Here is a 15,593-nt window from a genome sequence, read left to right as displayed (position 1 = left end):
GGTATGTAGGTGTAAAGCACCTTGGAGGCAGGAAATATAAACCTGTTTAAATAAAAAGGCATATGTTTAGAAGGCACTGACCATTTTTTAAAATCACATATTAATCTTGCTTGTTTTGCTAAGGAATTACGGGACCTGAATACTGAGTGTTAAGCACCCCAACTCTATGTCACCTTAACATTTTTTCCTGCCTCAGATCATCTTAAAAGTAATTAGCTGCTGAATTTTTCAAGTCCATCTGATATATTCTTATCAAAAGCAAAATATTGCTGTGGTTTTCCTTTTCACCTAGGAAAAACAGAACTCAATGGGGCTTCAAAACACCAAAAACCCTTTCCTTGTCTTCTAGATTTTTATTTCTAATTCTGAAGAACAGCTTAAGAATTTAGCATGGCTATTTTAGGTTTGCAAGAAAAACATCTTTTCTCCAAGTAATCTCAGGCCCATGGAAAGTGTACGTTTAATACTATTGTTCAAACAGTTTAATTTTTCTATTTCAGAAGACCATCTAGTGTTTTTGTCTTTGATACTGATTTTTCCATTATAGACTCTGTTGGTCAGAAAATTAGCAGATTGACCTAGAAATTAAAAGAGGTTATAGAAGGACTCAATGATTGAAACCAAGTTTAGAGGGAAAAAGTATTACATTTAATTTTGGAGACATGTTCATATGCCTATTTGGCAAATTTCCCCAAATAATGTCAAAGGTTGGGTTCTTTTACTTCTAAACAAGTTTTCCCTGGCTTCAAAACAATTTTAATGCCCTAAGATAAAAGAAATATATTGCTTTGCATTTGCTCAGTTTATTCATTTCTTTAAACAAGTGTTTACTAGTTGGACATTGTGCCAATCATGGTAATACAGTAACCTCAGGAGAGTCCTTGCCTTCATCTAGTGAGGAAGAGAGTCAGGAAAACAGTGAGATAAGTTGCCATGAAGTTACTAGAAGAATGAAAGCTCCATGGAGGCAATGGTCTTTATCTGTTTCTGTTCAGCAACATATCCTAACCACCTAAACCAGTACCTGGCACACAGCAGACACCTGACAGGTACTTGCTGAGCGTTGAATGGATGTGACTGGAGCACGCACAGCGTGCTTAAGAGGCTATGAGAGGGTCAGGGAAGACATTCCCAGGGAAACATAGGTCTAACGTCCAGGAATGTTGACATGATTAAACTAGACAAAGTTGGAGCAGGGCCTTCTGTATCAAGGGAGCAAAGAATTCCAAAACTGAAGTTAGCAGAGAGTGGATGAACTGCTGTTCATTCTACATGGCTCAGCAATGAGTGAGGGGTGGGACAGAGAGAGTTGGTTGAAGTACATGGGGGCCAGACCTGAAAGGCCTTGGAAACCATGCTAAGGAGTTTGAAGTTACGTCAAAAGTCACTGAATGATATTAAGCATGCAGGGGTTTTTTTTAAAAAAAAGGCAGATATATCTTAGAAGAAGATTACTCTGGCTGAAGTGTAGCAAATGGACTGAAGAAGACTGGAATTGGGGAGAACAGTCAGGAGTCTTCACAGAAATCCAAGCAACATATAAATGACAGTGACCTATATTAAAATAAAAGTAAGGGGACAGAAATGAATAGGCATATTTTAAGTGATTAAGGAGTTAAAAATGACAAGACTTGTGGCTCCTTCGAATGAAGTAGGGAGAAATTGCTAAGGAAGACAGAAGAGACAAGGACAAGACTCTGCTCTCCAGCCTTGGACAATGGAGTGGATAGATGACATTTCCCAAGACAAAGAAAATGTATTTGGTAGAGAAGGTGGCAAGTTTATTCTTAGATATGCTGAGATATTTAAAGCATCAAGTTGTTGCATCCCAGGTTTCTATACCGATTCTCTTTTTTCCTACACTCCCAATCTACAGTTGCAAAAATCCATTGCAAATGGATAAAATAAAACTAAGGACCTATCATAGTAGTTATGAGCATACGTTTGTTACATACAACACAAATTGCATTTTTCAATATAAAAATATTCTTCTTTCCTCATAAGTCATTTTCAAATGCAAAGGAATACAAAGAGTAAACTATTTCTAACAGTTTATTATTCTAACTATCCTCAATTGTAACTAGTCAATGAAAAGCATGACAGCACAAACTAAGGCACCACAAATGATGTACTGTTCCCTTAAGGAGTTACTTTTGAGTGTATCTGTACAGGTAAAAATACATCAATATATTTGCATTTATAGTTGTATGACATGCAGGGACTAAAGTTATAAATGGAGTTGAATGTCTATGCTCACATATATATTTGAATATAATATGATTTTTAAGCTTTTCTCTCTCTTGGTTCTATCAAAGACATTAAAAGAAAGATTCAGGGCTTCCCTGGTGGCGCAGTTGTTGAGAGTCCGCCTGCCGATGCAGGGGACACGGGTTCGTGCCCCAGTCTGGGAAGATCCCACATGCCGCGGAGCAGCTAGGCCCGTGAGCCATGGCTGCTGAGCCTGCGCGTCCGGAGCCTGTGCTCTGCAACGGGAGAGGCCACAACAGTGAGAGGCCCGCGTACCGCAAAAAAAAAAAAAAAAAAAAGATTCAAAATGCAAACATATATAATGGGACTCCTAGTTCATATTTGTAATTATGGGCAATAATTATTAATTAATTAATTAAGAGCTAGTAAACCAAAATACTTTATACAGCTCCTGTATTTAACCTGTTTCCATTTATTACATAATTATTTAATTGACTGAATTCTTACTCAAGTGTGTATATGTAAACCTAATACGGTTTCTGAATTATAGCAGATCCATTCTGACATCAACATCCTGATTATTTTCTTTTATTTCCAGGAAGAACACGAGTGTCATGGCAATGCCAAGGACACAGGTAGCATCCTGGTGGTAGTGGTAGTTCCCCATCTCCCCAGAGATGCTGCTATTGAGTGGCACGTCATTGCAGTGGCAGATAAGCCATCTAGAAGGAAGCATTTTGCTTTGTAGAAAATATCTGAGGATTTTCAAATTGAATGTGAAGCTGTGACTTCCATTTCTGCTTCCAGTGCATCTATCTATCTCCATTCCTTTAAGATGGACGTCACCATCTATGTCCTCACCTGATTTAAACAGGACTCTAGAAGACCTGATGACTGTGTTTGTACAAGCAAGGAGAAGACTCTCCAAAGACAACCAAGGTGCACCATTGTGTTTAGAATATTCTACGAAAAAGACAGCATTAGTGCCCATGTACTGCAAGCAGGTACGAGAACTATCAGAGAGGTGAAAGTACAGACTGTGGAATCACATCATATATGCTTGTCACAGAGAGAGTTCGGGAGAGTGAGGGAAAGGATAACATAAGTAGTGTGGGAGACATTTGCTCCCAGTCCAGTTAGTGAGAGTGAGTGTGAGGCGGGAGATGTGAATCCACTGCTTCCTTTGTTGATCTCCACTCTCTTGTGCCTTTTGTGTGAACCTCTCACTGCCCTATGAATGATTCTAGTGTTTAAAGATATTTTTCCTGCTATATAACCCTCTTTATTATATTCCAAACCATATTGTACACATTAAACATTTGCACATACATATCAGAGAATAGGTTTGTGTACACAGTACCATGAATATACTATCCTTTAGAGATGACGCATGGGATTTAGACCAACCCCATGTAAATCTGACTCCATGATACACACACAAAGCGAGCCAGAGTCTCATCCCCAAAATCAGGTCTGACTCAAAGAAAAGCCCCACTATTCATGTTCCAAAGGCACTTTACTAATATGGCTTTGAGTCATCCTTCTAAGAGACAGAAACAACCAACGTGCACTTGGCATATTTCACCATGTGGCTGGCTATTAAAACAAGAGGTCTGAACCAAAAGACACACTTCATTCTCATTAAGTGAGTCATGGTCAAGAGTCAGAACTCATAACCTACCAACTGGTTAATTTCCAACTTGAATAGCAGTGGGAAGTTCTCACTCTTCCCAGGCCCATGGAAGTTTTGGTTTTCATTGGACTGGTATAATGTAAATAAGACTTAACTGAATGATCAATCCAAATTTGATACACTATTCCTTTATCATATTAGCCTAAATTGTGTACAAAGTCCCTCAGTGGGTTTTCAAATGCAGTTGTACCTCAGGCCTTGCTACAGGTGAATTTGAATTCAATATTTGCAAATTGAATTGTATTTTGAACATTGTATGGAAGTTAGCTTTTAAAATGCATTATTTCTGGGCTTCCCTGGTGGTGCAGTAGTTGAGAGTCCGCCTGCCAATGCAGGGGACATGGGTTTGTGCCCCGGTCCGGGAAGATCCCACATGCCGCGGAGCGGCTGGGCCCGTGAGCCGTGGCCGCTGAGCCTGCGCGTCCGGAGCCTGTGCTCCTCAGCGGGAGAGGCCACAACAGTGAGAGGCCAGCGTACCGCAAAAAAAAAAAAAAAAAAAAGCATTATTTCTTATATTGGATATTTCATAAGTAAGGTGAATAACTCCCTGCTCATTTTGTTTAAATACAGATTTTAATATGTAGAATCTGTCTAAAGCAAGAACCTTTCTGTAGCTTCTCTTTAGTCTTTTGGTGACTGTTTGCAGACTAAACAGAATAATAACAATTACATCACACCAGTCCTGTGGTATTATTATCTTTATAATATGGGGAAGAGAGTAAGTCCCAGGTGGTTCTGATCACCATCCCAAGATTGGACACCTGGCTCCTTAGAGGATGGTAAGGTATAGAATCCTCGTTATCTGTGTTCTGAGTCCATGTCCTTTTCACTACTCCAGGGTCTGCTACAAGAAGGAAGGGGAAATAGGCGTATGGAAATTAAAGAAGTAGCTGCTTCCACATGTCATTAGAAAGCCTATCAATGGCTTTGAAATGGGCTCATAAAGGGAAAAACAGAGACTATACTAATAAACTCAGTGCCTGAATCTAAATCTTTTTGCAGCCTTGGGATTTTCATAGTTTAATCCTTTGTGAAATAAAATACACCATAATGGCCATCACAAACCACCTTGGGACAACTTTAGTTTTGGAGAAATACTTACTACATATATCTTCATAAAAAATAATTCTGGACAGATCTCTTTGTACCTGTATGCTAGCATTTAAGGCAGGGTCTCTACATTCACATTTTTATGAATATGAATATGATATGAAATATTAATCTGTATTAATTTAATCATGTAAAAGATGGTGCTCCAAAGCCCCAGTATCCTATTTTTCCCTACATAACCTGAAGCAATATTAGAAGGAAATTCAACTTGACATTCTTTAATATATTTAAAAAGATAAAGCAATGAAAATGTAGCAAAGAACAAGCTCCTCTCATTCAGGAAGGAAGGAGTAAACATAGAGCCTGACAGAATCTGGTGGTTGTTCTATGAGGACTAGTTTTAGAGGAAAAAAAAAAAAAATCAACCAGGTTAAATGTATTTCCTTTCTGCAGCATGCCTACTTGCTTGCTGACAATCCACAATCTCATTTCTGAACAAATTATACTCATTTTGTTTGAAAAAGAAATTTAACACATACTTAAATAGAGCAGTTTTGTGGTGGAGAAGAACTGTGCTGAGCTATGCGTTATACTAATGGCATAGGGTGCAGAATGAGCCATTGTGGTTTTTATTTATTCATTCATCCTTAGATCCTTTAAAAAGTCTCCAAGGCCCTAATGACCATCATCATTATCATCAGTAAAAACTGCTTTCTGGTGAAAAGGCAATAGGCATTAAATTTAGAGGCAGCATTAAATTATCAGCAAAGAGGACTTGAAATAGTACTACATGCATATTCCAGGACACAATATACTGAAAGTTTATACAGCACCAGTCAGGCACTCTTCTTTACAAAGTCTGAGATTAAGATGTTCTCTTCTCCTTTACAAGGCAATGTCATTTAGCTCAGGAGAAAATTAAGTATAGGCCAGTTCCTATGCTCCAGAGTCAAACATTGGAAGTCAAAGGTATGTCATAAGAAGGTTCTTAATTATAAATAAAATTTTAAGAATTATCAGTATCAAAACTTTATTTCGAGCATTTCCCCTACCCACTATAGTTATTTGCATGTATTAAATAAACACTGTCCAGTGAGTGAAAAAATCAGTGAGAAGTGTTTTGAACTAAACCTTGGTAAGTCCTTTCTGTCTCAGAGGTATTTTAAATATTCCATTGTTATTCGGCAAACATAATAGAGGCTTTACTTCTCTGTGTAATCTCCAGCAAAAGAATGAGAACTAGATTCAAAGGGTCAAATTCCACTCATTTGGGTATGAACTTAGTGTGTCATCTAAAAACAGGGAAAGTTAATACCTTGTGATCAATCCAGAGGGTCCTGATGCTTGTCAGTCCCCACCTCCTTCCCTTACCCACAATTCCATCACAATGTGGGCAGTTGATGCAGTTCAGAAAGTTACCATGAAAAGAGCAGACCAGAGAAGATGACTTCATTGCTTTGTGGAAACCTTGTAGGTGAGTGCAAAGTCTGAATTTGGAGCAAGACTGTTAGAGATCATTCTCTGCTATATATGATCCAGTCCCTTTAACTCCCTAAACTTAGGGGTTGCCAGATTTCTGATTTGGAAGCAGATGGTCAGGTATTTGAACTTTCTGCTTTATAAAAACAAAATCAAGGGGCTTCCCTGGTGGCTCAGTGGTTGAGAGTCTGCCTGCCGATGCAGGGGACACGGGTTCGTGCCCCGGTCCGGGAGGATCCCACATGCCGCGGAGCAGCTGGGCCTGTGAGCCATGGCCGCTGAGCCTGCGCGTCCGGAGCCTGTGCTCCGCAGCGGGAGAGGCCACAACAGTGAGAGGCCCGCGTACCGCAAAAAATAAACAACAAAAAAAAACAAGAAAATGCTAACTTAACCTTGTGCACACTCAGGGTGCTAACAGTGATCAATTGAGGCAATGGATGTAAAAGTGTTCTTGTTCATTGTTAAGTGTTGTACCAGTGTAAATTGTTGCTTGTTGTGTTTGCGGCTACTCTTCTGAGATTCCTCGTGGTTTTAAAAAGATTATAATTGGGGTTTCACTCTGTATCACATTCTTTAATAAATAGGCTTTTGTTTGCCCCCATATTTAAAAGCATAGTTTAAAGATACATTTAGTTATATTGTTGATCTTTATAAATTTTCCTAATCCAGGCATATATGGAAATAGAGGTTCTCAAAGGGAATTCACTTCCATTCACGCTCCTAATTCTTCTGGCTCCTTAGTACTTCTAAAAAATGGAGAATATTTCCTTCCTTGATCAGGACCTTTCCTTCTCTTGCCCTTTGCAAAATGCTTATTTCCCTTAAACTCCTCTTTCTCATGGCTGAGAGTGATAGGATTTTCAATGTCTAGCATGCCCAGCTCCCCTTACCAGAGCAGATGGGCCAGTGCCTTGTCCCAAGTAGCAGACTTATAATGGGGTCCCCTATGGGAAAAGAGTCCTACGATTCGATGTTTTTCAATATTCTTTTTGTTGTGATCCTTAACATCAGAATCCAAGCATTTCCTCATTTTTTAAAAGAACTTTGAATGAAGTGCAGGGAGGGCTTCTTTTTGCGTTCTTCCTTGTTACACTGGAACATCATTATCATCTTTTTTTGTGTTTTGTTATGTTTATTTGCGTGATTGGTTTTTTTGGTGCTGAAACCCAGGAATTAGCCATTACCATCTTTTTTAATTCTATAAAATGTTAATGGGAGCCTAAGTGAGATGTCGTATTTCTGTGATTAATAGTTTGGGGCTGGAGAAATTATTCTTAATTCTTGGTTTCAAAAGTGAAATAATGCTCTGCGTTGTCATCAATTTTAGTGTGTATGTTAAGAATCCAATATATAGAAGTCCTCTTACTGGTGTTTTGACAGTAATTGGATTATTTTTTTACTGTAAGACCCAGAGTTATTTGAGATGAGATGTATGATAGTTAGACTTTGTAGACATGTAGAATTTTACTGAACTCTGGGAGTTTCTGAACAATTCAAAACTTTCTAAATCTTATATACTCTACAGACCTCTGAAGTAAAGTTGCAGTTCTGCAATTCAGGTTGTTCAGAATTTTAGACTAAGATTACCTGGCTAGGTAGACTTGGGTCTTCGAATTACTGATCACAGTGACTTAACTAAACAGGGCTAAGCTAATTAAAGGTTTTAAAGCTATGTTTGCGGTTAAAATAACTTCTGAGCTCAGCATTCGTTTTATTTTACCATACTAGGGTCATGGTAAAATAATCCTCAAAATAGGTTAAGCTGATGCTGGCAAATTCAATCTAATACAGAATCTACAAGTATATTTATACAGAACTGAAATTAATTTGTAGAACAATTTGAGTTTCAATACCTGTAGTTATAAAACTTGAAACTGTAAAAAGCAGAGAGCATTTATTGTTATCGATATACTTGAAGGGTTCCCCATTGATCCTACCCTCTTTGGCAAATTCTTGGATGGTTTAAAAAAAATTCTTCTCTTCAAAATTAATTTTAGTTTCCTATAAATAAATCAAAGGGTGTTTTCTGCCAGAGTGAACCATATAAGATGAGGTATCGTTTCAACTGCACAAAACTCAAAATTCAACTTGAGAAACATTTATTGGGGTACAGAGATTAATAGCCCCTGCCCACTTGCAACTTAAGTCTTAGAATAAAGCAGGGATATGCAATGAAAATGTTAGGCTGAGGGCTCAGTGTATGTGGCTACCGTATGTGGGCAAGCCTAGTAGTCCTAAATACCAGTCTGGAAGATGGCCCAGAAAGCATTTCTTTACCACCCACTCTTTTACTCATGATGAAATAAAATTCGTATTTCAAGGCCAAAGAAGAAAAATTTTAATATAAAGTCTTTTTCTTTACCCATTTGAGCCTCCTTCCTCCCCTCAAGTGTGCATTGTTGTGTAGTCAAGCCACTCAAGTTGGCTGTTCCCTTGCTCTCTGTGCATCCCCTGCTCAACCAGGCCCTGCTTCACTCACATGATTATCCAATCCTCTTAATAATAGGGCTTAATTAGTAATTGCCTATGTGCTTGCCCCCTACCCCAGCTGCTGGTTTCCCTGGTAACTAACGAGCCAACCGGAAGACAATTCCCCCTATAAAAGGTAGCGTCCTCCCCAGAGTAGCGAAGGTTGTTGCCGTGTCCTGTTTTCCGCCGTACCCAGTGGGGTGTTGCTCCAGGACCTTTGCCTCTGGCGTGTAAGACCCCTGCCCAACAAGCCAGTGATGTCTCCGTTGCTGTCTCTGGACTCTTTCTTCATTCGTGAGGCTGAACAACTACAGGGCTTGCAGGCCCGCGAGGTGCAGCCCGAAAACTAGCAAGCCAGCTATGAGGCCAAGGAAACTCCCGTGAGTGCGAAGATTTCAGGAAATAAGGATGGGAAACAGAAAGTTGGGAGCTAATCCCGAGGTGGCTGACTGCTAGCATGTGGGAGGCAGTGGCGGCTGACGACCATGAGAGATGTCTGTCTCTTTCCTTATAATGATGATATCCTGTTAGTCTCAGAATCTCTTTCCAGTTTAAAAGTAGCAGCCCCACGCTCGTGGCTCATCTGACTGCTGGGGGATAACTAGTGAATACAGACAAAACACAAGGACCTGGATTATCTATCATATACTTGAGTGTTATCTGGTTGAGTGAGACTCATATACTCCCGGCCCGCCACCCCTAAACAATTGCAGACACAGGCTTTAGGGATTTAACTCAGGGACAGGCTTGTGAATTGGGCGTGGCCAGTTACTCGGAAGGTTTTGCCCGGGGCCTGTGATAACAGCAAAATAGTAAGAGTATCCTTGCGTTTCTGGCCCCAGCTATGGAAGGGGGCGGAGCAACGATACAGTGTGATGGAACAACAGCTGTATGCTTCGACAATGCATTGCAACAGGTGGGAGACCTTACAAAAGACCCACCTGAGTCATGGAGCAACGTAAAAAACATGGGCGACATACGGGACGCCCACCCGGCCCATGGACATCAGTAGCAACAAAGGAACCCACTTTACTGGCCATGAAGTTCAGGAATGGGCCGATAAAATAACAAACACTGACATTTCCACCTGCCTTACAAACCCCACTGCTGCTGGGCTAATGGAAGGGATGAATGGACTACTTAGCAACAATTGAGATGGAAACCCGTTCTCTCCTCTGTGGACCAGAGGCTAACTCAAGCCATCTGAACTATGACTGAACATCCCAGGAGCAACTGTCCTAGTGCCTACATCATGTTCACCCAGCGGCAACTGATCACCACCATCCAAGTTCAACTGCTGACCACCAAAGAATTGTTGCCAACTATCCATCAGGACAATGACTCACTTCTGGCCCTGCCTCAGGATCTACACCCAGGGGAGCACACTATGAAATGGCCCTGTGACTGGCAGGTAAGTCCCTGGTGGTTTGGGTTTGCCACCCCACGAGGAACAGGATTAGAAAATGACCTCACCTGTCTTTTATGAGGCCCCACCTAAGACTACTAAGGTAATTAATCAGGGCCCCTACTGGAGAAAGGCGCCATTATGTTAACCCTGTGGTCTGTTGTTACCCCACCTCTCCAGTATTTGGCCCCGGCTGAGGAGACCTGAATGGTCATGATCTTCCTGTATCGTCTTACATATTGTCCGTTGTCTGAGCCAAGGGAATCTGTTCACAGACTGGGCGACAGTGGTGGCCTCACTGAGAAATCAGTCTGATTGCTGGGTCTACAGTGAGATGCCGTTGTCATACTCCTCTGGACTCCCATGAAAAATTGACCCGATAAGCGCCTGGCTTACTCTTTTTTTAAAATTTTTATTGGAGTATAGTTGCTTTACAATGTTGTGTTAGTTTCTGCTGTACCGCAAAGTGAATCAGCTATACGTATACATATATCCCCTCTGTTTTGGGTTTCCTTCCCATATAGGTCACCACAGAGCACTGAGTGTCCTGTGCTATACAGTAAGTAGTTCCCATTAGTTATCTATTTTATACATAGTAGGGTATATATGTCAACCCCAATCATCCAGTTCATCCCACCCACCCACCCCACTTCCCCCCTTGGTGTCCATACATTTGTTCTCTATGTTTGTGTCTCTATTTCTGCTTTGCAAATAGGTTTTTACCCTTGTTACTGTCTAGCTGCTGGTGTCTGTAGTGCATGTGTGGTATCTGGTTGCAGTGCACCTCTACATGCCTGACCCCAGGGGTATCATAGAAAGGGGCAGACCAAGATTGTAAGGGCTGTGCAGGGTAAGTAGGGAGGCCTTCAAGGTGGCTGTTCTCTTGGTCTCTACATCTCCTGCTCGACCAGGCTCTGCTTCACTCACATGACTATGCAATCCTCTTAATCATAGGGCTTAATTAGTAACTGCCTACGTGCTTGCCCCCTGCCCCAGCTTCTGGTTTTCCTGGTAACTAACAAGCCAATCTGAGGTCATTTACCCCTATAAATGGTACCTTCTTCTCCCCCAAGTAGCAAAGATTGCTGCCACATCCTGCCTGCTCTGTGCAGTACACCATTAGGTGTCTCTCCAAGACCTCTGCCTCTGATGTGGATAGGAAATCTTACAATAAACCATTGAAGTGTCTGTTGCTGTTTCCATTGATGTCTCTATTGCTATCACTGGGCTCTTTCTTGGTTTTGAGGCTGGGCAACTACAAGGCTTGCAGGCCTGCAGGGTGCAGCCCAACAGTTGTGCATTAACCAGACCTCGCCAATGGCAGAAACACCTGCTCAACCATAAAGATCAATTTCTTTTTCTGGCACTGGCCATGTACCTCCATAGAAGATAACATTCTTTTCCCAGTCCTGTAAGGGGTCACGATGACATACCACTCACCTTTTTACAGGCAGAACTTTATGTACAATGCCAATGCATCACCTCCTGTAAAGATAGTAATTGGTGTGGAACAAACCAGGTCAGAGAACCTGGAGAAATATTGGGCTGCACCTAATGGAAGTTCTTAGATTAAATAATGACTTATGACCTTACTAATATTACTAGCTATATTACTGTATCCTGCCTATTTTACAAGATTATTGTTTCTTGCATTACCAGATGTGTGGCGGAAACTCTGATAAAAATAATGATGACTAGCAACTTGAAACGATTGACCAAATAATACAGTTCTATAAGATCAGTGATTGTAAGAGTGTAACTCTAGATATGGGAAGAAGCAACAAGAGGGAACCATTTCCTGGACCATAACAGACTAGTAAGACAGGCGGTCCAGAGGCTTTGGGCTACTGTTGACAGGGCCTAGTCCAGTAATAGCACATCGAGTGGACTATCAACGAAATCCTCCCCTGATCTGGGAATGAGCATTCCTAGTGCTATGGGACCAAGTGGTCATGAAATGCCTCCCAAATCTTGGTCAAAATTATGTCCAAAAGGGGAGGGGATTGTAAAATAAAGAATGTTGCCCACCATCCTGTTCTATATGAATCAAGTCATCGGCCACTCCAGTTGCTGACCTCCAATACGCCCTGAAAGGAATTCAGGGTGAAGGTCCGTATGAGGTTTCTGTGCTCTGGGAAAACTGGCAGAACTAGCCCGTAGTAGTTAGATATTTTCAGGAGAAAATTTTATGAACCCAGTTTCTTGTATCTTCCCATACATAGTGAGGCACTAAAAACCATTAACTAAGATACCTGTCCCTCGTGAATAGCAGTAACCTTCTACCAAGATGTGTGCTTAATTGCTCGCACCCCTTCACCAAAATCTCATATATACTGCCCTCCCCACTTACCTCTCCAGAATAGTTCTCGGAGCTTTCTAAAAGACTCTCCTGGATTATAATCCTCAGGTTGGCTTCATCAGCCCTCACAATTGGCATAGGCCTCACTTAACAGAAAATGTTACATATGTAAACTTAGCAGACAGGTAATTTTGGAGGGGGAGAAGAGGTAGACTTATTCCATTATAAAGTAGGGGGGGTCAAGCTCTTTTCTAAAAAATGTATTAAGGTCATTTAAGTAGCAAATGTCTGTGGTGACAATAGCATAGAAACAATTTTGCAAAAATTCAACTTAATTCAATTTTCCAAAGGTGACAGCCCATAAGACCAAAGCCTAGGATGGTAATGGTTATAGGGTGAACATTTTGTATTAAGAGGACATCTTTCAAAAGTTGACATATTTGGTTGGTATTATTAACTCTTAAACTGACAATATACCTGATCACCTCAGCCAAAGCCAAAGGATAGCTATAAGGCACGGGGTGAAAATATGGCATGTGACCCTTCTACAGTTTGGCTTTTCTCCCCATCCACAAAAAAATACTATGTTATGATTGAAAACTATATGGGCAATGAACCTTTTTTTTTTATACCAAACTGTTAATTTAAGATGAATGCATTTAAAATAAAAAAACTGGGAAACTGTTGCTGATTGCATAGAGGAGGAAATTTCACAGCTGATTCTTAGTTTTTTGTTAAGAAAGCAATGATTTTGCCAAGTTTCATAGTTCCAGCATCAGAACTCTGCTGCTGTTCCAAAAAATAAAAATAAATAACTAGTTAAATTAGTGTTTGGGGAAATGGATTAGAGTGTAATGTATGCAAGCAATTAAGCAACACAGACTTGATTCACTGTGATGTCTAAAATGGCATTTTAAAAAATGAAAGTAGCTAAATTTGGCCCTGATAAAATATATAGCAGCAATGGGTTAGGAATTTTGCAGTTTTGCCCAAAGAGTCCAATCAAACAACCCATATATTAGGTAGCTGTTAACATGCAGCTGAATTCAGCTGGCAGCTGAATTTTTTACATCAGTTTCCAAGGTTGCACAGTAATTACATCTACTGTGAGTCATTTTTGCAGCATATTTTATAAAACTTTTACAGGTTTGCTGGGAAGGAATTATTCAAAGTCACCTTTTATAGATTCTGCCATGAATATTAGACAGTTCTTTGAAAATGTTAGTGTTTACCACTTTCATTGCTTCTGGGTTAAGCCTAGTTGGCATTTGAGGGTTTAGTATAATATATGAGTGGAGCTTCCTTTTCTGCGTAGACCTGCTGTTCCCTAGCATTGCTAGTTTATGTTCCCACTGAGCTGCCACCAGAATAAAATAAATCCAGTTGCCTTTTGCTGCTCAAGGCCAACCTGGCAACCATGGAAAGAATTAGTTCCTCTGAGCACTTGTCCTAGGATGTCATTGGAAGGTGGTGATGTGCAGTTTCACGGTCAATACAGTCCACAAAGGGTTTGCTCATTTGAACGGCTGACTAATTTAGATTTAATATTTTGGTACTTGTTCTTTATTCTTGTTCGCAATTATATCCAGTCAGTGCCCAGGGATGTATTGAAGACTGTGATTGGATAAATTACTTAGCATAACATTTAGATCCACTGCTTATTAAGTCAAATGTGCTTTAGTTTATTCTATTTGCATTAGTACATTTTCACACCTGAGTGAAAAGTCCTGGTTGTTTCTTCAAGTCAGTATTTTAAACTTACTGTTTTATTTCATGGATGGCATTGTATTCACTTTAGAATATAAAAAACCTGGTAAGAAATATGAAGTTACATTTTGGAGATGGTGTGTGATCTTACTGGGAGGTGATATCAGTATTGGAATTTAGGATGGAGGAAGATAAATGGCAGGAAAGCTGGAGCTCTATGGAAAGCTAAAAGGCAAGAGGGAAGGAAGCAAAGTGGTCTTCTCTGCTGAAGTCATTAGCAGCCTCAACAGAGTCTTCAGTAAAGCTCAAACGAGGTGTAACAACTCTAGTTCAAAAGATGTGGGAATGGGAAATTGCGATTGCATAGTAGAACCAACCTCTTTCACTCTGCTGCTCACTCAGGGATCCAAAAAGCACATGTGATTTTGTTTTCTATACTTACTTTCTCACGTTTTTTGTAAGCATAACCATGCTCTGCTGATACCTCTACCTTTGCCACTCTGAATCTTCTTGTCTTACAAAGAACTAGTCCTGGCTATTGTGCCATTTGTATTTTTTTTCTTCTCATTCAAAGAACACATTTTTGAAAATAGATTTCAAACCTTAAAATTTGTAATTAGCAATGTCAGTATCTTTGGAAACACATTTGAAAACTTCATTCATTCAACACATCTATTGAATGTCTGCTCTTTACTGGATGCTCTTCTAGGCACTGGAGATTCGGTGGTAAACAAGACAAAGATCTTGCCCTCATGGAGCTTACCTTGGTGAAGAGAAAGTTGATAAAGATATTATTATAAAAGTGCAATGGAGATAAGTAGAGCAGAGAAAGGGAGAAAGACAGGGGAGTGTCTATTTTAGATTCAACGCTCAAGAGAAACCTTTGTGAAAGGTGCCATTTGAACAGAGACCTAAAAGAAGTGAGAGCATGAGTGTTGCAAAGCTCTGAGAGAAGAGCGAGTCAGAAGGAATAAAGAGCTCCTGCAAAGGTCCCAAGGCAAGAACAAGACTGGCATATTTAGAAGCAGCAAATGTAGCAAGAGCTAAGCAAATAAAAAATTAGAAGGAAATAAGGATGGAGAGAAAAACAGTGGTCAGATAATGGAGGACCTTCGAGGTCACACTTTGGTATGATTTTAAAATCCAACAGGTAGGTTGGATTTCATTCTGAACACCCTAAGATACCACAGAAGTTTTCAGGCAGAAGTAACACTTTCTGATTTATCCTTTCTAAAAACTACCTCTGCCTGCTGTGTGGAGAATATTGGATTGGTTTGGGGGAT

General features: G+C 40.3%; 1 protein-coding gene across 2 annotated transcripts in view; it reads left to right on the top strand.

The window, feature by feature from the left end:
* The window catches only part of LOC132518933 (uncharacterized), a 262,084-nt gene that overhangs the window by 161,411 nt on the left and 85,080 nt on the right, over positions 1-15,593 (top strand). Inside the window, exon 6 of one of the 2 annotated variants that reach the window (XM_060147014.1) lies at positions 2,807-6,129. The exons of the other annotated variant lie outside the window; for it this stretch is intronic. Coding sequence (XP_060002997.1) covers positions 2,807-2,861 — 55 coding nt within the window. The 3' untranslated portion in view covers positions 2,862-6,129. Of the gene's footprint in view, positions 1-2,806; positions 6,130-15,593 lie in introns of those variants that run through there. 2 annotated transcript variants of the gene reach the window in all.

This window comes from Lagenorhynchus albirostris, chromosome 1 (assembly GCF_949774975.1).
Source record: "Lagenorhynchus albirostris chromosome 1, mLagAlb1.1, whole genome shotgun sequence".
Taxonomy (NCBI): domain Eukaryota; kingdom Metazoa; phylum Chordata; class Mammalia; order Artiodactyla; family Delphinidae; genus Lagenorhynchus; species Lagenorhynchus albirostris.
The sequence above is the reverse complement of the archived record's forward strand: the minus strand, read 5'-3'. Positions and strand labels throughout refer to the sequence as shown.